This window comes from Saccostrea echinata, unplaced genomic scaffold, assembly GCF_033153115.1.
Source record: "Saccostrea echinata isolate AGI-Se365-2 ecotype Australia unplaced genomic scaffold, CSIRO_AGI_Sech_v1 ptg000030l, whole genome shotgun sequence".
In the NCBI taxonomy this organism is placed as follows: Eukaryota; Metazoa; Mollusca; class Bivalvia; order Ostreida; family Ostreidae; genus Saccostrea; species Saccostrea echinata.
In genome coordinates, this window is record NW_026889779.1 from 11,846,285 (window position 1) to 11,861,050 (window position 14,766).

The window sequence follows — 14,766 nt, forward strand, 5'->3', positions numbered from 1 at the left end:
AAATCTTGTCTGAAGGAGAGTTCATTTTGATGGCTGAAAACTACAGGATATACAGGCACACACTGTGTACTAGATATATTTTTTTATGTGAGGTTTTATTTTTCAGTAGCTTTTCTTGAGGATATCGGCAGATGCTTAAAGATGTTTTTTGATATCAGTAAGTCATATGTTATCTTCATTTTTTCCAGAGAAATAAAAAGGGAGAAGATGATGAAAGAATTGAACCAACAGCTACTAACTTCACTCTTTGAACAGGCAGACCTGACGCTGATTAGCATTAATTATTGTGAGTATCAAATCTGTACAGCTGTGAACCTGTTTATGTATTATCTCATTAACGTCAGAAAAATGTACTTAAAGCCTGACAAAATTTTGGGTGGTGTTAGGCTTTGAGAAACGTGATATTATTTTTTGTAAAATTTAAAATAAATCTTCCTACTCTTGCCAACCGTAGCACAAGTATCTCCTCCTTCCCCTCGAAATTCAATTTAAGCAAGAGATGAGCAAAAGTGGAAACACATCAAAAGAAGCTGTGTCTCTACCAATCAATTTAGCAATGCATATTAACTGAAATTGAGAAATAATTCGATTTTTTTTTTATCTGGAAATGATGAAATCTAAACACACTAGTGATAGAACTGAAGTCTGCCCACAAGAATTGAAGATTCTCTCCCTGTGATCCATTATAAACTTCCATTTCACTCTTGCAGATGTTGCTTAAGATGATTATCCCTATACAATGTTTATATATCTCTGTTTTTAGGACTTCACCACAAAGAAGAGCTCCAGAATTGTGCATCAAATTAACAAAGTCTTCTGGAAAATTAACACTTCTATTCCAGAATAAAACATATGTACTCTGGTGAAAGGAAATAAAACATTGTTTTATTCATTTTTCCTAGCTGGATTCTATTGAAGTCTAGAGGCATTTCTTCAGAACACTGGAATAATATAACTATCATTGATCATTATATTCCATAGCACACATTCCCATGGTGACAATGACTAGAGTTCACCCTGATATCACTGGATGAATTCAAAATAATCTGCAGATCAATTCTTCCTTGGACCATGTGAAGAGAGAGACAAGACACACTTTACTGGAATCGGAATTAAGTTGACTCATTTCAAGCTAATTGTGTCGGTCCACCAGTGTGCTGTTGTGAATGGGATTAGCATCTGTTACTGTGTGTTGCTGCAGCATCTATCAACAGCTTTTTTTTTTTGGTGATTTCATTTACATGTGAATTTGATCATGCTTCACAAGATTAGATGAGAGAATCAACAGCAAGTGCAAAATAATGTGCCATAAGAAAATCGGATAGGGTGTGGGAAAGTCACAGCAAGAGCTTGTTGAAGAAGTTCTGAATAATTAGGAGTTTTTCTGGCAATCAGTTTGGAATAATGCTGCTTTGTTTTTGACTAATTATTTCATTGGATTACAAACCCAACAGAACAAGATGGTGAGATGCTCCCAAAACAAAAGGATTCTTTTCCTGAAAGTCTTGTTCATCATTGGTATGAATGTCAACTTAAATATGGCACATGATTGTGAGGTTACCTATGGAGCAGACATGATGGCCAACTGCAGTGCTAGAGGGTTGAAGTTCATTCCTTATGACTTACAGCATAACATTGCCATCTTGGATTTACAACACAACAATCTTGGAATCATTGAGGAGAATGCATTTGTCAAATATGATCAACTTTACTCCCTGAATTTAGAGAATAACTCCATAACTGAAGTGAAAGATAATGCTTTTCAGCTACTCAGGAGACTTAAATACTTGAATTTATCTAGAAATAAACTCAAAATAGTGCCATCCGGAGCATTCAGTGATTTATCATCTTTACATTTATTAAATTTACGCGGAAATATGATCTCAAGCATCAACGACAACGCATTTGTGAAACTTCAATCCCTAAAAGAACTTAATTTAGATGGAAATTACATAGAAAATATTGCGCCAGATGCCTTTAAAGGCTTAAACTTTCTACAAGTTATGGATCTACAAAATAACGCTCTGAAAACTTTAACAGAGGGGGTAGTGCAGCACCTGACACACCGCATGAAAGCATGGCGATTGTACAATAATCCATGGTATTGTGACTGCAAGATAGGCTGGCTTTATTCCTATCTGACTACAAGTAAAAAAGATTTCAATTTATCATGGAAGTTTAGCCAAGGTGAGCCGAAGTGTCAGGGACCTCCCCTGGTAAATGAAAAATTCTTTTCCAAACTGAACCAAAGTTATTTTGTGTGCCAAATTGTCATGTACTCAAGTGGACATCAGAAAAACACTAAACTTGGAGAAAATGTAGATTTATTTTGCAAGTATTTTTCCAAACCTTTCATCCAGCCGTTGTGGTTAAAAAATGAAGAACAAATAGAACCCACTGAAGGAAAAATAAGCATTCAAACTACAGGGAAGGAAACTTATACAAGTACTCTAAGCATAAAGAACTTTCAGTATTCAGACATTGGGGATTATAAGTGTCTTTTAGAAAATGCTAGGGGGTCCAAATTCATCTCATACTCTTTGTTAATCCCAGGAGTGGATCCAGAGAATCTACCCACCACCACTGAGGATTCCTCCCTCCAGCCTCTGGCTATATCTGAATCTCAGGGCAGTGACCATGGTCTGGACAAAAGGACCATAATTATAATTGCGTCAGTGGTCAGTGGATTTATATTTGTATGTATCATTGTGGGATTACTTGTTTACGCATGTGTCCGTGTGAAACGTAGCAAAAGATTGAGGAAAGAGGAGCGAAGCTTGACCTTTAAAGAGCATCTAAAGACAACAATTCTAAATGAGTCTACTATAAGGGAATCTAAAAGTGATCTGAAACTTGAGACAAGTCTTGAAGAGAACCCTAAAGAGAAAGAACCTTTACAGAGTGAGGAGGTAGCAGAACAAAATGGCATTAATACATATGTTTCATTCAAGACAGGATATAATGAAACAGAGGACCAATTTTACTCAAGTACAAACACTAACAGAACTAAAGAGAGTGATAGTTCAAACTGTGAATCTACGTCTCCTTTACTGGAGAATTTCTCCCCCATTAGGAGTGATTCTTATGATCCTCTGTTTGAATCCACTCCCCACTCATTCTACAACATGCCCAAAGCCAGCACATTGAACTCTAGGTACCTGAACTCTGACAGTTCTTATGATACCTATTTATCTTACACCCCCTGTAGCACCTTGTCACATACAGGCCCATATTCTCTGCCACCTCATGGACACATAGCGGGCACACTGCCCAGCAAAAGGACTAGTGTCTCTGCAGGCTACTTAAACTCATTACCTCCTAAAAAGCCACCCCGATTATTCCACTCGAGGGATAATATGTCTCTTACATCACAAAACTCTCAAACAAGTGACTATGGTGAACAAAAACTAAAACTCTCTCTACCCAAACCTGGAACAGTAGATGATTATGGGACAGCAGTGTAGAGAGTTGTCTGCCCCTTTCACCTGCCAAAATGTAGTTCATAATATACCAAAGTATTCTTTTACTATGTTACTTAAGAAAATTTCTAAATAGTGCAATGGAGAAAATGTTATAGAATTTATTTTTACGATGGATCTGCACTGGTTGTCATAATCTTCATTACTAAGTGGCAAGTACTATTAAGACGACTGTGCATTATAAATGTATACATTCCATTTGAGTATTTGTTGTCAATAACTTGTTCAAGAAGAGTCATGTACAAAAATTCCTGGCTCTGTACTACAAAAACACTTGCAGTTGTATAAAGTGTAATGAAATACCAAAAAATTACTACATCTTGGCATCTCTTCAAGTTAATTACACTGGGATGTGTTTTATCTTTAAACATTTGGGTGGATATTTACATATCAAGACTGTTGCTGACGATGGCCTTGCTTTTATTAAGAAATTTGATAGATTGACCAATTTTCATTTGCCAGTTTTCTGTGACCTTCATACAAACATCTCACACAAATCTGTAAACATTAGTGTTCTCGTCAATCTTTCCAAAGGTAAATTTTTTTAGAAGCTTTTTTTTTTTTTACTTCGTGCATTACATGGTAACTCAGTGCTTTTTAATGCATGCCTAGTTTTATTGTATGTAGTGCTACAATTAAGTTCTGATAAATGTGAAGATTTTGACAAAAGATTTTTTTTTTCCTGAGCAGTTTTTGCCTGCTTTATCAAGTAATCAGAACTATGAGCACTTTTTTTTTGCTTACACTAAACATGGCATAGATGAGATATGACTTGTGTACAAAAGGAGCTTTTGTTTATTTGTTTCAACACATTTTTTGTATATCATTGTTTCATTTATATTTGTGCTATGTACATGTATTAGTTTCAAGGAATGCTCAATTTTCAAACAAATAATAAATTTTGCTTGTTTTATGCTAGCCTGTTTCTTTTTATTTCTTTTTTTTCATCATGTATATTACACTGATTAAAACTATATGATTTTTTTTAAATAAAGAAGCTTATCTATCCCCACTTTGAATGATAAAAAGAACTCCTATAAGCAATGCACCTGTAGAGCATTTAAACTTTGTTGAAAATTGATTTTACAGTAAATGTAATTTTAAAGGGGACAAATACATCCATTTATCATCATCTCTGCATGTGGAAAATGAGTTGGTAAAGTAAATCCCACAAAAAGTGATAATACATGCTGAAAGCATTACAGACCCTCGCTAGCTATCATCAAGCAGATTCCATGGGAAGCTCATTGAAGCACATTAAATTGTTTGATAATTTTGTAATTTGCAAAATATCAAGTGTGATGTAATTGAAAGTTTGACATATTCATGGATTTTGACCCTCTAACATTGTGGACAGAGTTGCTCCCCTTAGCCGGTACAATATGAGGTACAAATAAAGTTAAACCAGAGAAAATCTCTGTACATTTCCAGTGGTGGATTTAAAAGGAGGGCGCACCCGGTGCGCCCCCTAAAATTGTCAAAATAAGTATAAATCATAGTTTCGTCGACAAAATGTAAGAATGTCTACTCGGTAGACCTCATTTTTACCCTAAAAAATCTCTAGAATCCAGGAGCTTCCTGGGCCCCCACCAGGGCTTTGCCCTGGACCCACTGGGGGCCTCTAGGCAGCCCCCAGACCCCCTGCCTAATCCTTGCGCCCCCCTAACTTCAATTCCTGGATCCGCACCTGATTTCTGTCCTTTTTTGCCTCTTATACATGTACCTACAAAATACCTGACCTTATTACTTTTAATAAGCAGATGTGAAGTTGTCGCATACAGACATGCATGTTGCACCACCTAGTGAAATCAATTATAATTAAATTGAAAAAAAAACTTGCAGAGGTGGTAAAAATCAGCTCTTTTTTTTCTCAAAATGTTTGCAAAGGGATACAAGTTTTGTTAACCATGAATTTGTCAATTATTTAAATTTTTTACATACTCTAAGCTTGTACAAATCTTTGAATAGAAAAATACAGAGAAGTCAAACAAAAACCAATAAGTGTAACTTGATATTAATTTTTCCCTCAAGATAAATTTTCAAAAAAAATGATTTTATAATAAAGTCTCTCTCAAGGAATCTGCTCAAAACTGGAATCAAATTGTTGGAAATAAAAATGATGACAGTTTACACATAACTGTGTTCCTCCATCACAAGCCCAGTAGTAAGTTAGTATTAAAGTACAAGTGTTGTGGTTTCATTATAGTTTTAAACAGAAAATTATTGCATAATTTGCCACTGGAATGGCATCATAAGAAGCCTCTCTTTTTTTTTTTTTTGGTCAGCTCATGAAATCAGAATCCCATCAGATTATTATTCAAATTAATTTCTAACAGACAAAATGTTTTGTAAAATTTACTGTGGGATGCATTGAAATTTGATCTTATTTCAATATTTTAAAAAGCTAAAATATGTACACATATACATGTATAAGTATAAAATAAGCATATAATCATCTAAGTAACATGCTTAGTAACAAATATTTCTTTCAACATTTACAGCCAAGTTTGTCAACACTACCGAGCTGAACATTGCAGAAGGATTCAAGAGTTATCTTTCCTGATTCCTGACTATAAAACAGTAATACTAAAAAACACTTACCTTCTGTGTAATGTGATCAAAGTTAATCCCAAGTTCTACAAAAGAAAGTTACGAATTGAAAACAACTTCAATTTTGGAAGAGGCAATCTTGCTTATCATAACTATATACTAATCTGTCTGCTTAAAACACAGGAGCAGAGATTCAAAGAATTAAATGCATTTTCACTATATGATTAATGGAGCCCTGCACTAACTCCAGAACCCCTGACCCAGGGGCCATAAATTTCACAATTTTGGAAGATTTTTCCAAACAAAGCATGCACTTTATCTGCTCAATATACAGAAGTAGATAATTAATGCATCAATAGAGCCCAGCTGCCTTAACTCTAAAACCACTGATAAAGGGGCCATGAATTTCATAATTTTGGAAAAAGCACTCTGCTCATAAGAACCATGCACTAAGTTCTCAAATACATGTACCCAGGAGAGAAAAGAAGATTTGCAAAGATTTAATGCACTTTCACTATATGACCAATAGAGCCCTGCCCTAACACCTGAACCCTGACCAAGGGACCAATAATTTCATAATTTTGGAGGAGGCTGCACTCTTGCTCATCATATCTATACACTTAGTTTGTCTGTGAAATATACAGGGGGAGAGAAGGGGATTTTTGAAGATTTTATGCTTTTTTCACTATATGATCTATAGAACCCCTAACCCTGGGGCCATGAATTTCACACTCTGGTAGAGGGTTCGATGCTTATTAAAATCATGCAAACTGCTTGATGTCTAGGAATAAAGAATAAGATTTTTTAAGATTGTACTAATTTTGGTAGTTTTGGCCCCACTCCTCTTGTCACCAAGGGGGCAGGGACCATGAAATTCACATATTTTGTTCCCCTTTACCCATAGATGCTACAGTCAATTCTCAAATTATCCCCATTAGATTCATCATCATTCTTGCAATAAACCATATAATTTTTTCAAGAATGTTTTTTCCTGCAAATTTCAAAATTTAAAATTCTGTCCCCTACTCCCTATATTCAACAATTGCAGTACTTAAATACCAGTATCATTTAATTTGATGTTATGCCTTGATTAATGACAATTATGAATGAAATATTCCATAAAATTTTATTTGGCTATCATTATGTCATTTGGTAATAAATGCTATCCTTTTATATTTAGATATGGGCTTTTTTCTTTCAGTATATTAATAAATTTTCTCAGTGATTTTATAATATTATTAAATATGAATATTAAAATATTTTACTATCAGAAAATTAACTCTACAGTGTATTTCTTACGTCTATGGTATCAACAGTTCCCCAAGATGCAAAATTCAGTTCATCACCGAATTTGTTATACTGCCATGATTTCTAAACTACGAAAGATGGCAGTTAATCAAGAATTGACTGTATAAACCAAAATTGGATTAGCTGTTCCAGAGAAGAAGCTGAAAATGTTCAAATGTTAATGTATGATGCACATGGCACAAGGTAGCAATAGGTCACCTGAGTGACTCCAGTAACCTGATAATGGGGAGAGATGAAAAGTTTTTCAAAAGATACTAAGTTAATAAATTCGCTATAGTTAATGTTTGCATTGCTTTGAATGCTGGGACAAGGATTATGAAAGATTTACATTGAAATCGAAATCTATATATCGCACTGAAAGATGTGAAAGTGAAACAGTCCAAAACAAGAGGCCCATGGGCCACAAAGCTCAACTGAGTCAATATGGTCCTGCTGTTCTTCATCAGCAGATTTTTCCCCCAATATATTTCAATGTAAAACATTGATCTTATATTGTGGTCCCATTCAACCCTGAAAGTTGTGATTTGAATAAACTTAAATCTACATTACCTGAGGATGTTTCCATATAAATATGACAAATCATGACTTTACTTTTCTTGAGAAGTAGATATTTAAAGATTTTTCCTACATGTTCCTATGTAAAGCTTTGATTGCACATTGTTGAACCATTCTATACCCCAGGGGTGATGATTAAGATAGACTTGAATCTACACTGCCTGAGGATGTCTCTAGATAAATATGACAAACCATACCTTTGCTGTTCTTGAAAAGATTTTTTAAAAATTTTCCTATATATTCCTGTCTAAAACTTTGATCGCCCATTGTTGCCCAGACACCCCTGTGGTTATGATTTTAACAAACTTGGATCTACCTGAAGATGCTTCCATGTAAATTTCTCTAACCATGGCTTTGTTTGTTCTTGAGAAGAAGATTTTTAAAGATTTTTCCTATATTCCTATTTGTAAAACTTTAATGGCACACCGTGGCCCTATCCTACTCCAGGGGTCATGATTTGAACAAACTTGACTCTACACTAAGTTTCATCTTTTCTTTATCATACAGTGTGCTTCACGAACAATGCCTACATGACAAGTCTGCATGATTTACACATGAATAACTCAAACAAAACTTAAAAACATTCCTGAAATATGATGTGGTGAAACATAACAGTAATGCAGTCAGATTGCAGATTATCATCCACCCATATGACAAGAATTCTGAGAGTACTGCATGAGCAATACCAGTCCCCTACCAACAAGTGTTATATGGCCCCCCTTAAAAATTAAAAAGGCCATAAATTCTTGAAGTGAAACAAAATGCAAACTTGATCTGTAACTCACTCTGGTTACTTATACCAAAAATCAGCTCAATATCTGCATGTGTTTTCGAAAAACTGCCGAAAACCAAGTGGGTCAGAGGGACAGACAGATTGACAAACGGATGGACAGATGAGAAGAAGACCTATAGTCCCCTTTGGTTTCACCAAATTTTGAAATACATGTAAATCATTTTTAAATAACACTTAACAGTTGTAATTTGCAGTCTTTGGATAAAATTACTGTTGTAAGCTACATGTGTACAGTGAACAACCTACAAACACACACCTTCCAGCAGAGGGGGTTCATCTTCATAGCTGTCTGAATTACTTGGATTGGCATAGGAAGCACTCATGTCAGGGGTCATGATGGAGCCTGTATACATATTGGACTGTGGTGCTGAGTAATGCTGCTCTGAACCATATCCCTGACTGTAATCAAACTGACCAAACTGCCTGCAATTATTTACTTTCAATTACTGCATGTGGACTTGTTTTGGCATTCTTCAACTTTAGAACACTTTGACATGATACTAGTCAGCTAATCTTTAATGAACAACAAAATATTAATTGTTCAGAAAAAATAGCCCTTTGTTATACCTTTTAAAATTGTTTCCAGTATACTAAAAATTTAACGTCCAATATTTTTCTGAGTGGTTCACAATTGCGATAGGTTGATGAGATGTTGGACTGTTGTGATCTTTTTTTTTAAACATATCTCTTAATTTGCTGATGCAGACCACTGGAATTTCATACACCATACATTGTGAGAAATGCAAAAATTTATCTTTTTCATTAAAAATACTGTGAAATCATTTTTTTAAGAGGTTTATTTTCATTGCTTTTTTGTAGTATGAAAAGACCCACAAATTCAAGTCCATTATGAAATGTTAAAAAATTTCATACAAACAATACCATGTTCCGGGTAATTTACATTAGATGAAAGAGAAAATTTAAAAAGAGTTTAGTTGATTTATTGGACTGTCATATATGGACTTGACATAAATACAAGAGGTCCATTTGACATAAATACAAGAGGTCCATGAGCATTATAAAGTAAATGTAAAACTGTACAATTACAAAATTCATGAGATTCTGTTATGTTATTTAAGAAATAAGGTATCACTTTTAAACATCTATCGGAATGTAAATATAGGTTGGTCACAAGATCAAATTCCATAAAGCCTGAAAAGCTTTATGGTAAATTTGATCTTGTACAAACCTGTATTTATATCCCGATAGATGTTTTAAAATGATACCTTATTACTTACATTTGTGACTTATTTATATTTTCCTGATTATAATCTTAAATGCAAATGTTTCATTTTTCAAAACTCAACGGCACAGGTTTGATCCATTGATTGCGCGTCGACCCTATATGATGTCACTGACAAATTACGTCGAACGTTTGTGATGTGAGGAACCCGTGTTTATGCGGACATAGATACACATTGCTTTTAACAGTGTTATATAAAAGAAAACATTTGCAAATGTAAATATATAGCAATAAGAAATGTATATTTACTCATAAAATGTATTGATATCGTATCAACTGAAATCAACGATACATTGATATAATTTCTATCAATGACAGCTCTAATTGTAAGTTTTAATAAACAAATAATTTTGCTTACGTGTCCTGTCCAAACTGTCCACCTCCCATGTCATAATTTGTGTTCTGTTCATAATTGTATCCCCCACTGTAAAAGCCATCATTTCCTGCAAACTCTCCAGACATTCTGACAAAAAACAAATGGTGTACATGTATTAGTTTTACTATACATACAAATTAATGATTGCCCTTTTCAATTTTTGTTCAATTCATATTCAAAAATAAAGTTTACAGATTTGTCAGTTAGCTGCAGATCTGTGTGTTCCTTACATATTTTTTTTATTATTTCCACATGAAAATATCCAAAACTTTGTTAATAGCCCTCCTGGACCTGAAATTGAGTCCATCCAAAATTGGGCCTATTTATACTGCAATTTTGGGTGGCAAGACAATTCAATCAAATGTGCTTTGTGCATGACTTGTACGTATACAGTTTAGTTGTCAAAGTAGTAAAAGAATATGTTAGGAACAAATGGTTTGTAATTATTTTGAGATGGCAGCTTTAATATACAGAAAAATAAATCAAGAAACAGAACACTTTTTTGTGTGAAATAAATGCAGTTGAACTTTGTTGTCTCCAACACCAATATATCTTGAATGCCTGGTATACGTTGAAGTGATTTGGCAGTCCCACCCACGTTTCCTTTGCCTTTTTTACCCCTGTTACCATTATCTCAAATCCTCGGATATCTCAAAATTTAATTTTGGTCCCTTAGAGTTCATATATACATATTATATCAAAATATATTAATGACATGTTTATGTTATACTTTGTGTATTATTATAATAATTTCTAGATTTTAATTTTTCAATGAAAAAATAAAATGAGTACATTTTGACTACAAACATTTACATTTTTATAATTAGTGTCAATATTTGGAATTTGGGGTTACATACTGCCAAGAGGTAAAAGCAGAAAAATGAACATTTTGTAACATAAATTTTCTTATATTTCCCTTCTTGGGATGTATAAAAATCTTCTTCAAGATTGAGTCCATTTAGTGTCAAGTATAGAACTATTTTAAATTCAAATGCCTGTTGTGTGTTTGAGGATCTATAAAATTAGTTTATATTTATATGAGTAACTTAATTAAACATCAAAATAACATATTTGAAGTGATGGATATTAACTTAGCAGGTCACTTCCAGGTATTTCGAATCACCAGGTAAAAAGGTTAAAAACGGACAGATAACAACATTATAATTAATGAATTAGTTGGTATTGTTTAGCAAAAGGCTCCAAAAATAAAAATTATTTTCTTGTTGATTGTTCTTGTTTACTTTAAAGTAAATGAAGCCACCCTCTGTAGCCGCACTATAAAACAGCGTTCTCAGAAGCAGATCAAACACAAAAGCAATGTACATGACAGTAAACTGTAATTCTGTAATTATAATTATGTCATTTTTTTTACCCATGTGAATTTCTTTTTCCAATGCAAAACAATTAACTTTGAAAATGTAAAACCTAATCATAAATCTAGAGAAGGCAGTGACCCCCCCCCCCCCTTAAAAAAAAATGATAATGATGATGATGATAATAAAAAAATGAATGAAAAGGATTTAAACCAATTCATATTTAGATATTACATATCACCATTATCAAGAATGACATGTATCACTGCATAACTTGCACATACGCATACTTGTACATATATGTGTAGTACATATGCATGTCCGTATTTGTATGATAAAAGGATCAACACTGATCAAGTGTGTACCAGGGCTAGTTTTATTAGCTCTTGCTTTGTCAAATCATTACTTTCATACCCTTGCATTTAAGAAAACTAATGAGTAATGTTATAAAAATATCTGACATATATCAAGTGTGCAGTGTGTGCAATTTATTGGGCTGCGATAATGTACACACATAGTTCAAAATACCCCAAACCGTGCTGGGCTACAAATGCGGCCATAACTTACTAATAAGTAATATATATCTGAGGTGTTATCAAAAAAATCAATGCCCATGAAAGCTTTAATATAAAATTGCTGTTCTATCAATACCTAGTATGCCATGTTTCATCCACCAACAATGCCATGACATCGATGAGAAATATCATGCAAAGTTTCTACATGGACATTTTCTTCGAAAAAGGATTAGCAAGTTAATGAATTAAATTATTAATTCTTTAATTAACGCATTATGTTTACTTCTTTATTTTAGTCAGGTCTGGTACAATCACTAGATTTAGCTACGTAGCTTGAATTACCTACATCTTTATTTACCTACCTGAAGTAGCTTTATTTAGCTACTAAATCAAACTTATTTCTTAAATTAGCATTTTTCCCAGAAAGTGCAGAAAATTGCACTTTGATGCAGTGATAATTTTCAACTTTGAACTCATCTGAAAACAATTCATGAAAAAATCACTCTTGGAGATGTCTTTTTCTGCGCTATTGCAATCAAAGTTCTTAAAGTTTTGGGGCTATATACAACAGTTAAAGCTGAACATGACTCGTAAATAGACATACGCCATTTTCAATATTAGTTATTACTATCTAAGATATCAACACCAGGGTATGCTCTTTGCATTCGTTACACCTGACTGTTTTATTGTCATGGGTATCGGCGTGGAATGTCGACCTGTGTTCGTGCTGGTTATCTTGCATTACTTTTGTTTACATTTTATTGCAGTTACGTATATTTGCGTTTGTTTGTATACTGCACTGACCTGTGCAACTGTTGTAAATCTCTTTGGTATCTTACTCTCCTGCATTAGAAGAAGCACACAGTTATTTTTGTCACTACCAAGTGCTGTATAGCATACGTCCATCTACACCAGTGACCATTGATTACACTGAACAGTGACCAAGTGAGCGGCTCTATATATAGGGGCCCTCAGATATAGCGAGAGTCCAATCGAATATGACGGACAGATTCTTTTTACGAAGCATGTTCAGCTTTAATTTGTGACCTAACAGTTACTTCTTGAGTGAAATAACAAAGAAAACCAGTTTTGGTTAACATGAGCACAATGTGAAGTTATCATACTTATCCATGCCTCATCGCACACAAGGTGGTGTACAGTTACTCAAACAATGGAAATACATATTTTCCTTAAAAGTGTTCAAACGCAGCATGTTAAAACTATTTCTGCTTTAGATTGTTGTTTAAATAATTCCTAGAATAAATATTAGTATACATATACTTGCGACTTTTTGTCTTTTTAAAATAAAAAGCAAAATTGTGAAAAGCTGCCTTGAAATAGCTAAATAAAGCTACCTGAGGTAGGGAAATAGCTACGGTAGGTAATTTTAGCTAGGTAGCTAAATGTACTGATTGTACTGGACCTGTTGGTATACATGTAATAAGTATAAACTATGCTCTTAATCACAGGTACTTGGGTCTTGGTTTATAAATATGTACGTACCTTATTGATATGTAAAAAAAAGTAAAGGTATGCAGGCTCTGTAATGGCGTCTGCTCAACTCGCTTGTTTACATGGCTTGTTCTTTGAAAATAACGCTGCACCTACCGATTTTTATGCACCGGACGTCTCGGAACACTGATTACTTATTGTAAAAACCCTCACATCTTGCAAATAATTCCTAAAACATGAGTTTTAAACACATTTTCAAACTTTTCGTTACCGTGCCCGGAACTAAGTGCAAATACTAAAAACCGATTCAAAACGACAAATTCCGGCCATTTAGACACTTCAAAAGTCCAGAGGCGTTCCGGGAAATTTAAATATAACTTCAATTATCCCAGAACTATTTTTAGTTTCCTCGGAACGCCTCTAGAATTTTGAAGTGTCTGAATGGCCGGAATTTGTCGTTTTGAATCGGTTTTTAGTATTTGCACTTAGTTCCGGGCACATTAACGAAAAGTTTGAAAATGTGTTTAAAACTCATGTTTTAGGAATTATTTGCAAGATGTGAGGGTTTTTACAATAAGTAATCAGTGTTCCGAGACGTCTGGTGCATAAAAATCGGTAGGTGCAGCGTTATTTTCAAAGAACAAGCCATGTAAACAAGCGAGTTGAGCAGACGCCATTACAGAGCCTGCATACCTTTACTTTTTTACATATCAATAAGGTACATACATATTTATAAACCAAGACCCAAGTACCTGTGCTCTTAATGACTGTTTGGTTGTCACACGTGTGCATGTGTCGTTCGAGGTACAATGATAAGGTAAATTACCGAGAATGATGCGAAATCATAATGCGGGGTGATTTGGAATACCCTAAATGAATGTATTATTTGACAGAGGAATTTCGAACAAAAAGTGATAAAAGATATCACTGCAATTTTTATCCTTTAAAGTTGTTAAGTATCCCATTTTCACTAATTAACGTCTATATCAATATCTTCTTGACGCAGACGTAATTGTCTTACATATAGAAAAAGAAGAATATCAGGCATAATACCTTATTTTTGATTTTGTATCGTTCTGTGCAGCTGACGTGTTGTTACCGGAAGTATAATTCAATGAAAATCGAGTCCGATATATTTTTTACTATAAAAATAGAATAAGATTAAAATGTCAGAAAAATACA

The 14,766-nt window shown here is 34.0% G+C and overlaps 2 protein-coding genes across 7 annotated transcripts in view; one reads left to right on the top strand and one right to left on the bottom strand.

Annotated features, from left to right (window-relative positions):
- Window positions 1-4,394, top strand: part of LOC133197310 (leucine-rich repeat-containing protein 24-like) — a 112,763-nt gene extending 108,369 nt beyond the window's left edge. For 3 of the 6 annotated variants that reach the window (XM_061333271.1, XM_061333270.1, XM_061333272.1), the window contains exons 2-3: window positions 189-286; window positions 764-4,394. In XM_061333271.1, coding sequence (XP_061189255.1) covers window positions 1,461-3,464 — 2,004 coding nt within the window. In that variant the 5' untranslated portion in view covers window positions 189-286; window positions 764-1,460 and the 3' untranslated portion in view covers window positions 3,465-4,394. Of the gene's footprint in view, window positions 1-69; window positions 88-149; window positions 287-763 lie in introns of those variants that run through there. The other 3 variants (XM_061333273.1, XM_061333274.1, XM_061333275.1) reach the window with 3 other exon arrangements.
- The window catches only part of LOC133196814 (protein YIPF5-like), a 28,724-nt gene that overhangs the window by 13,777 nt on the left and 181 nt on the right, over window positions 1-14,766 (bottom strand). Inside the window, 5 exon segments of the mRNA XM_061332670.1 lie at window positions 6,081-6,115; window positions 8,942-9,108; window positions 10,287-10,391; window positions 14,638-14,691; window positions 14,693-14,726. Coding sequence (XP_061188654.1) covers window positions 6,081-6,115; window positions 8,942-9,108; window positions 10,287-10,391; window positions 14,638-14,691; window positions 14,693-14,726 — 395 coding nt within the window.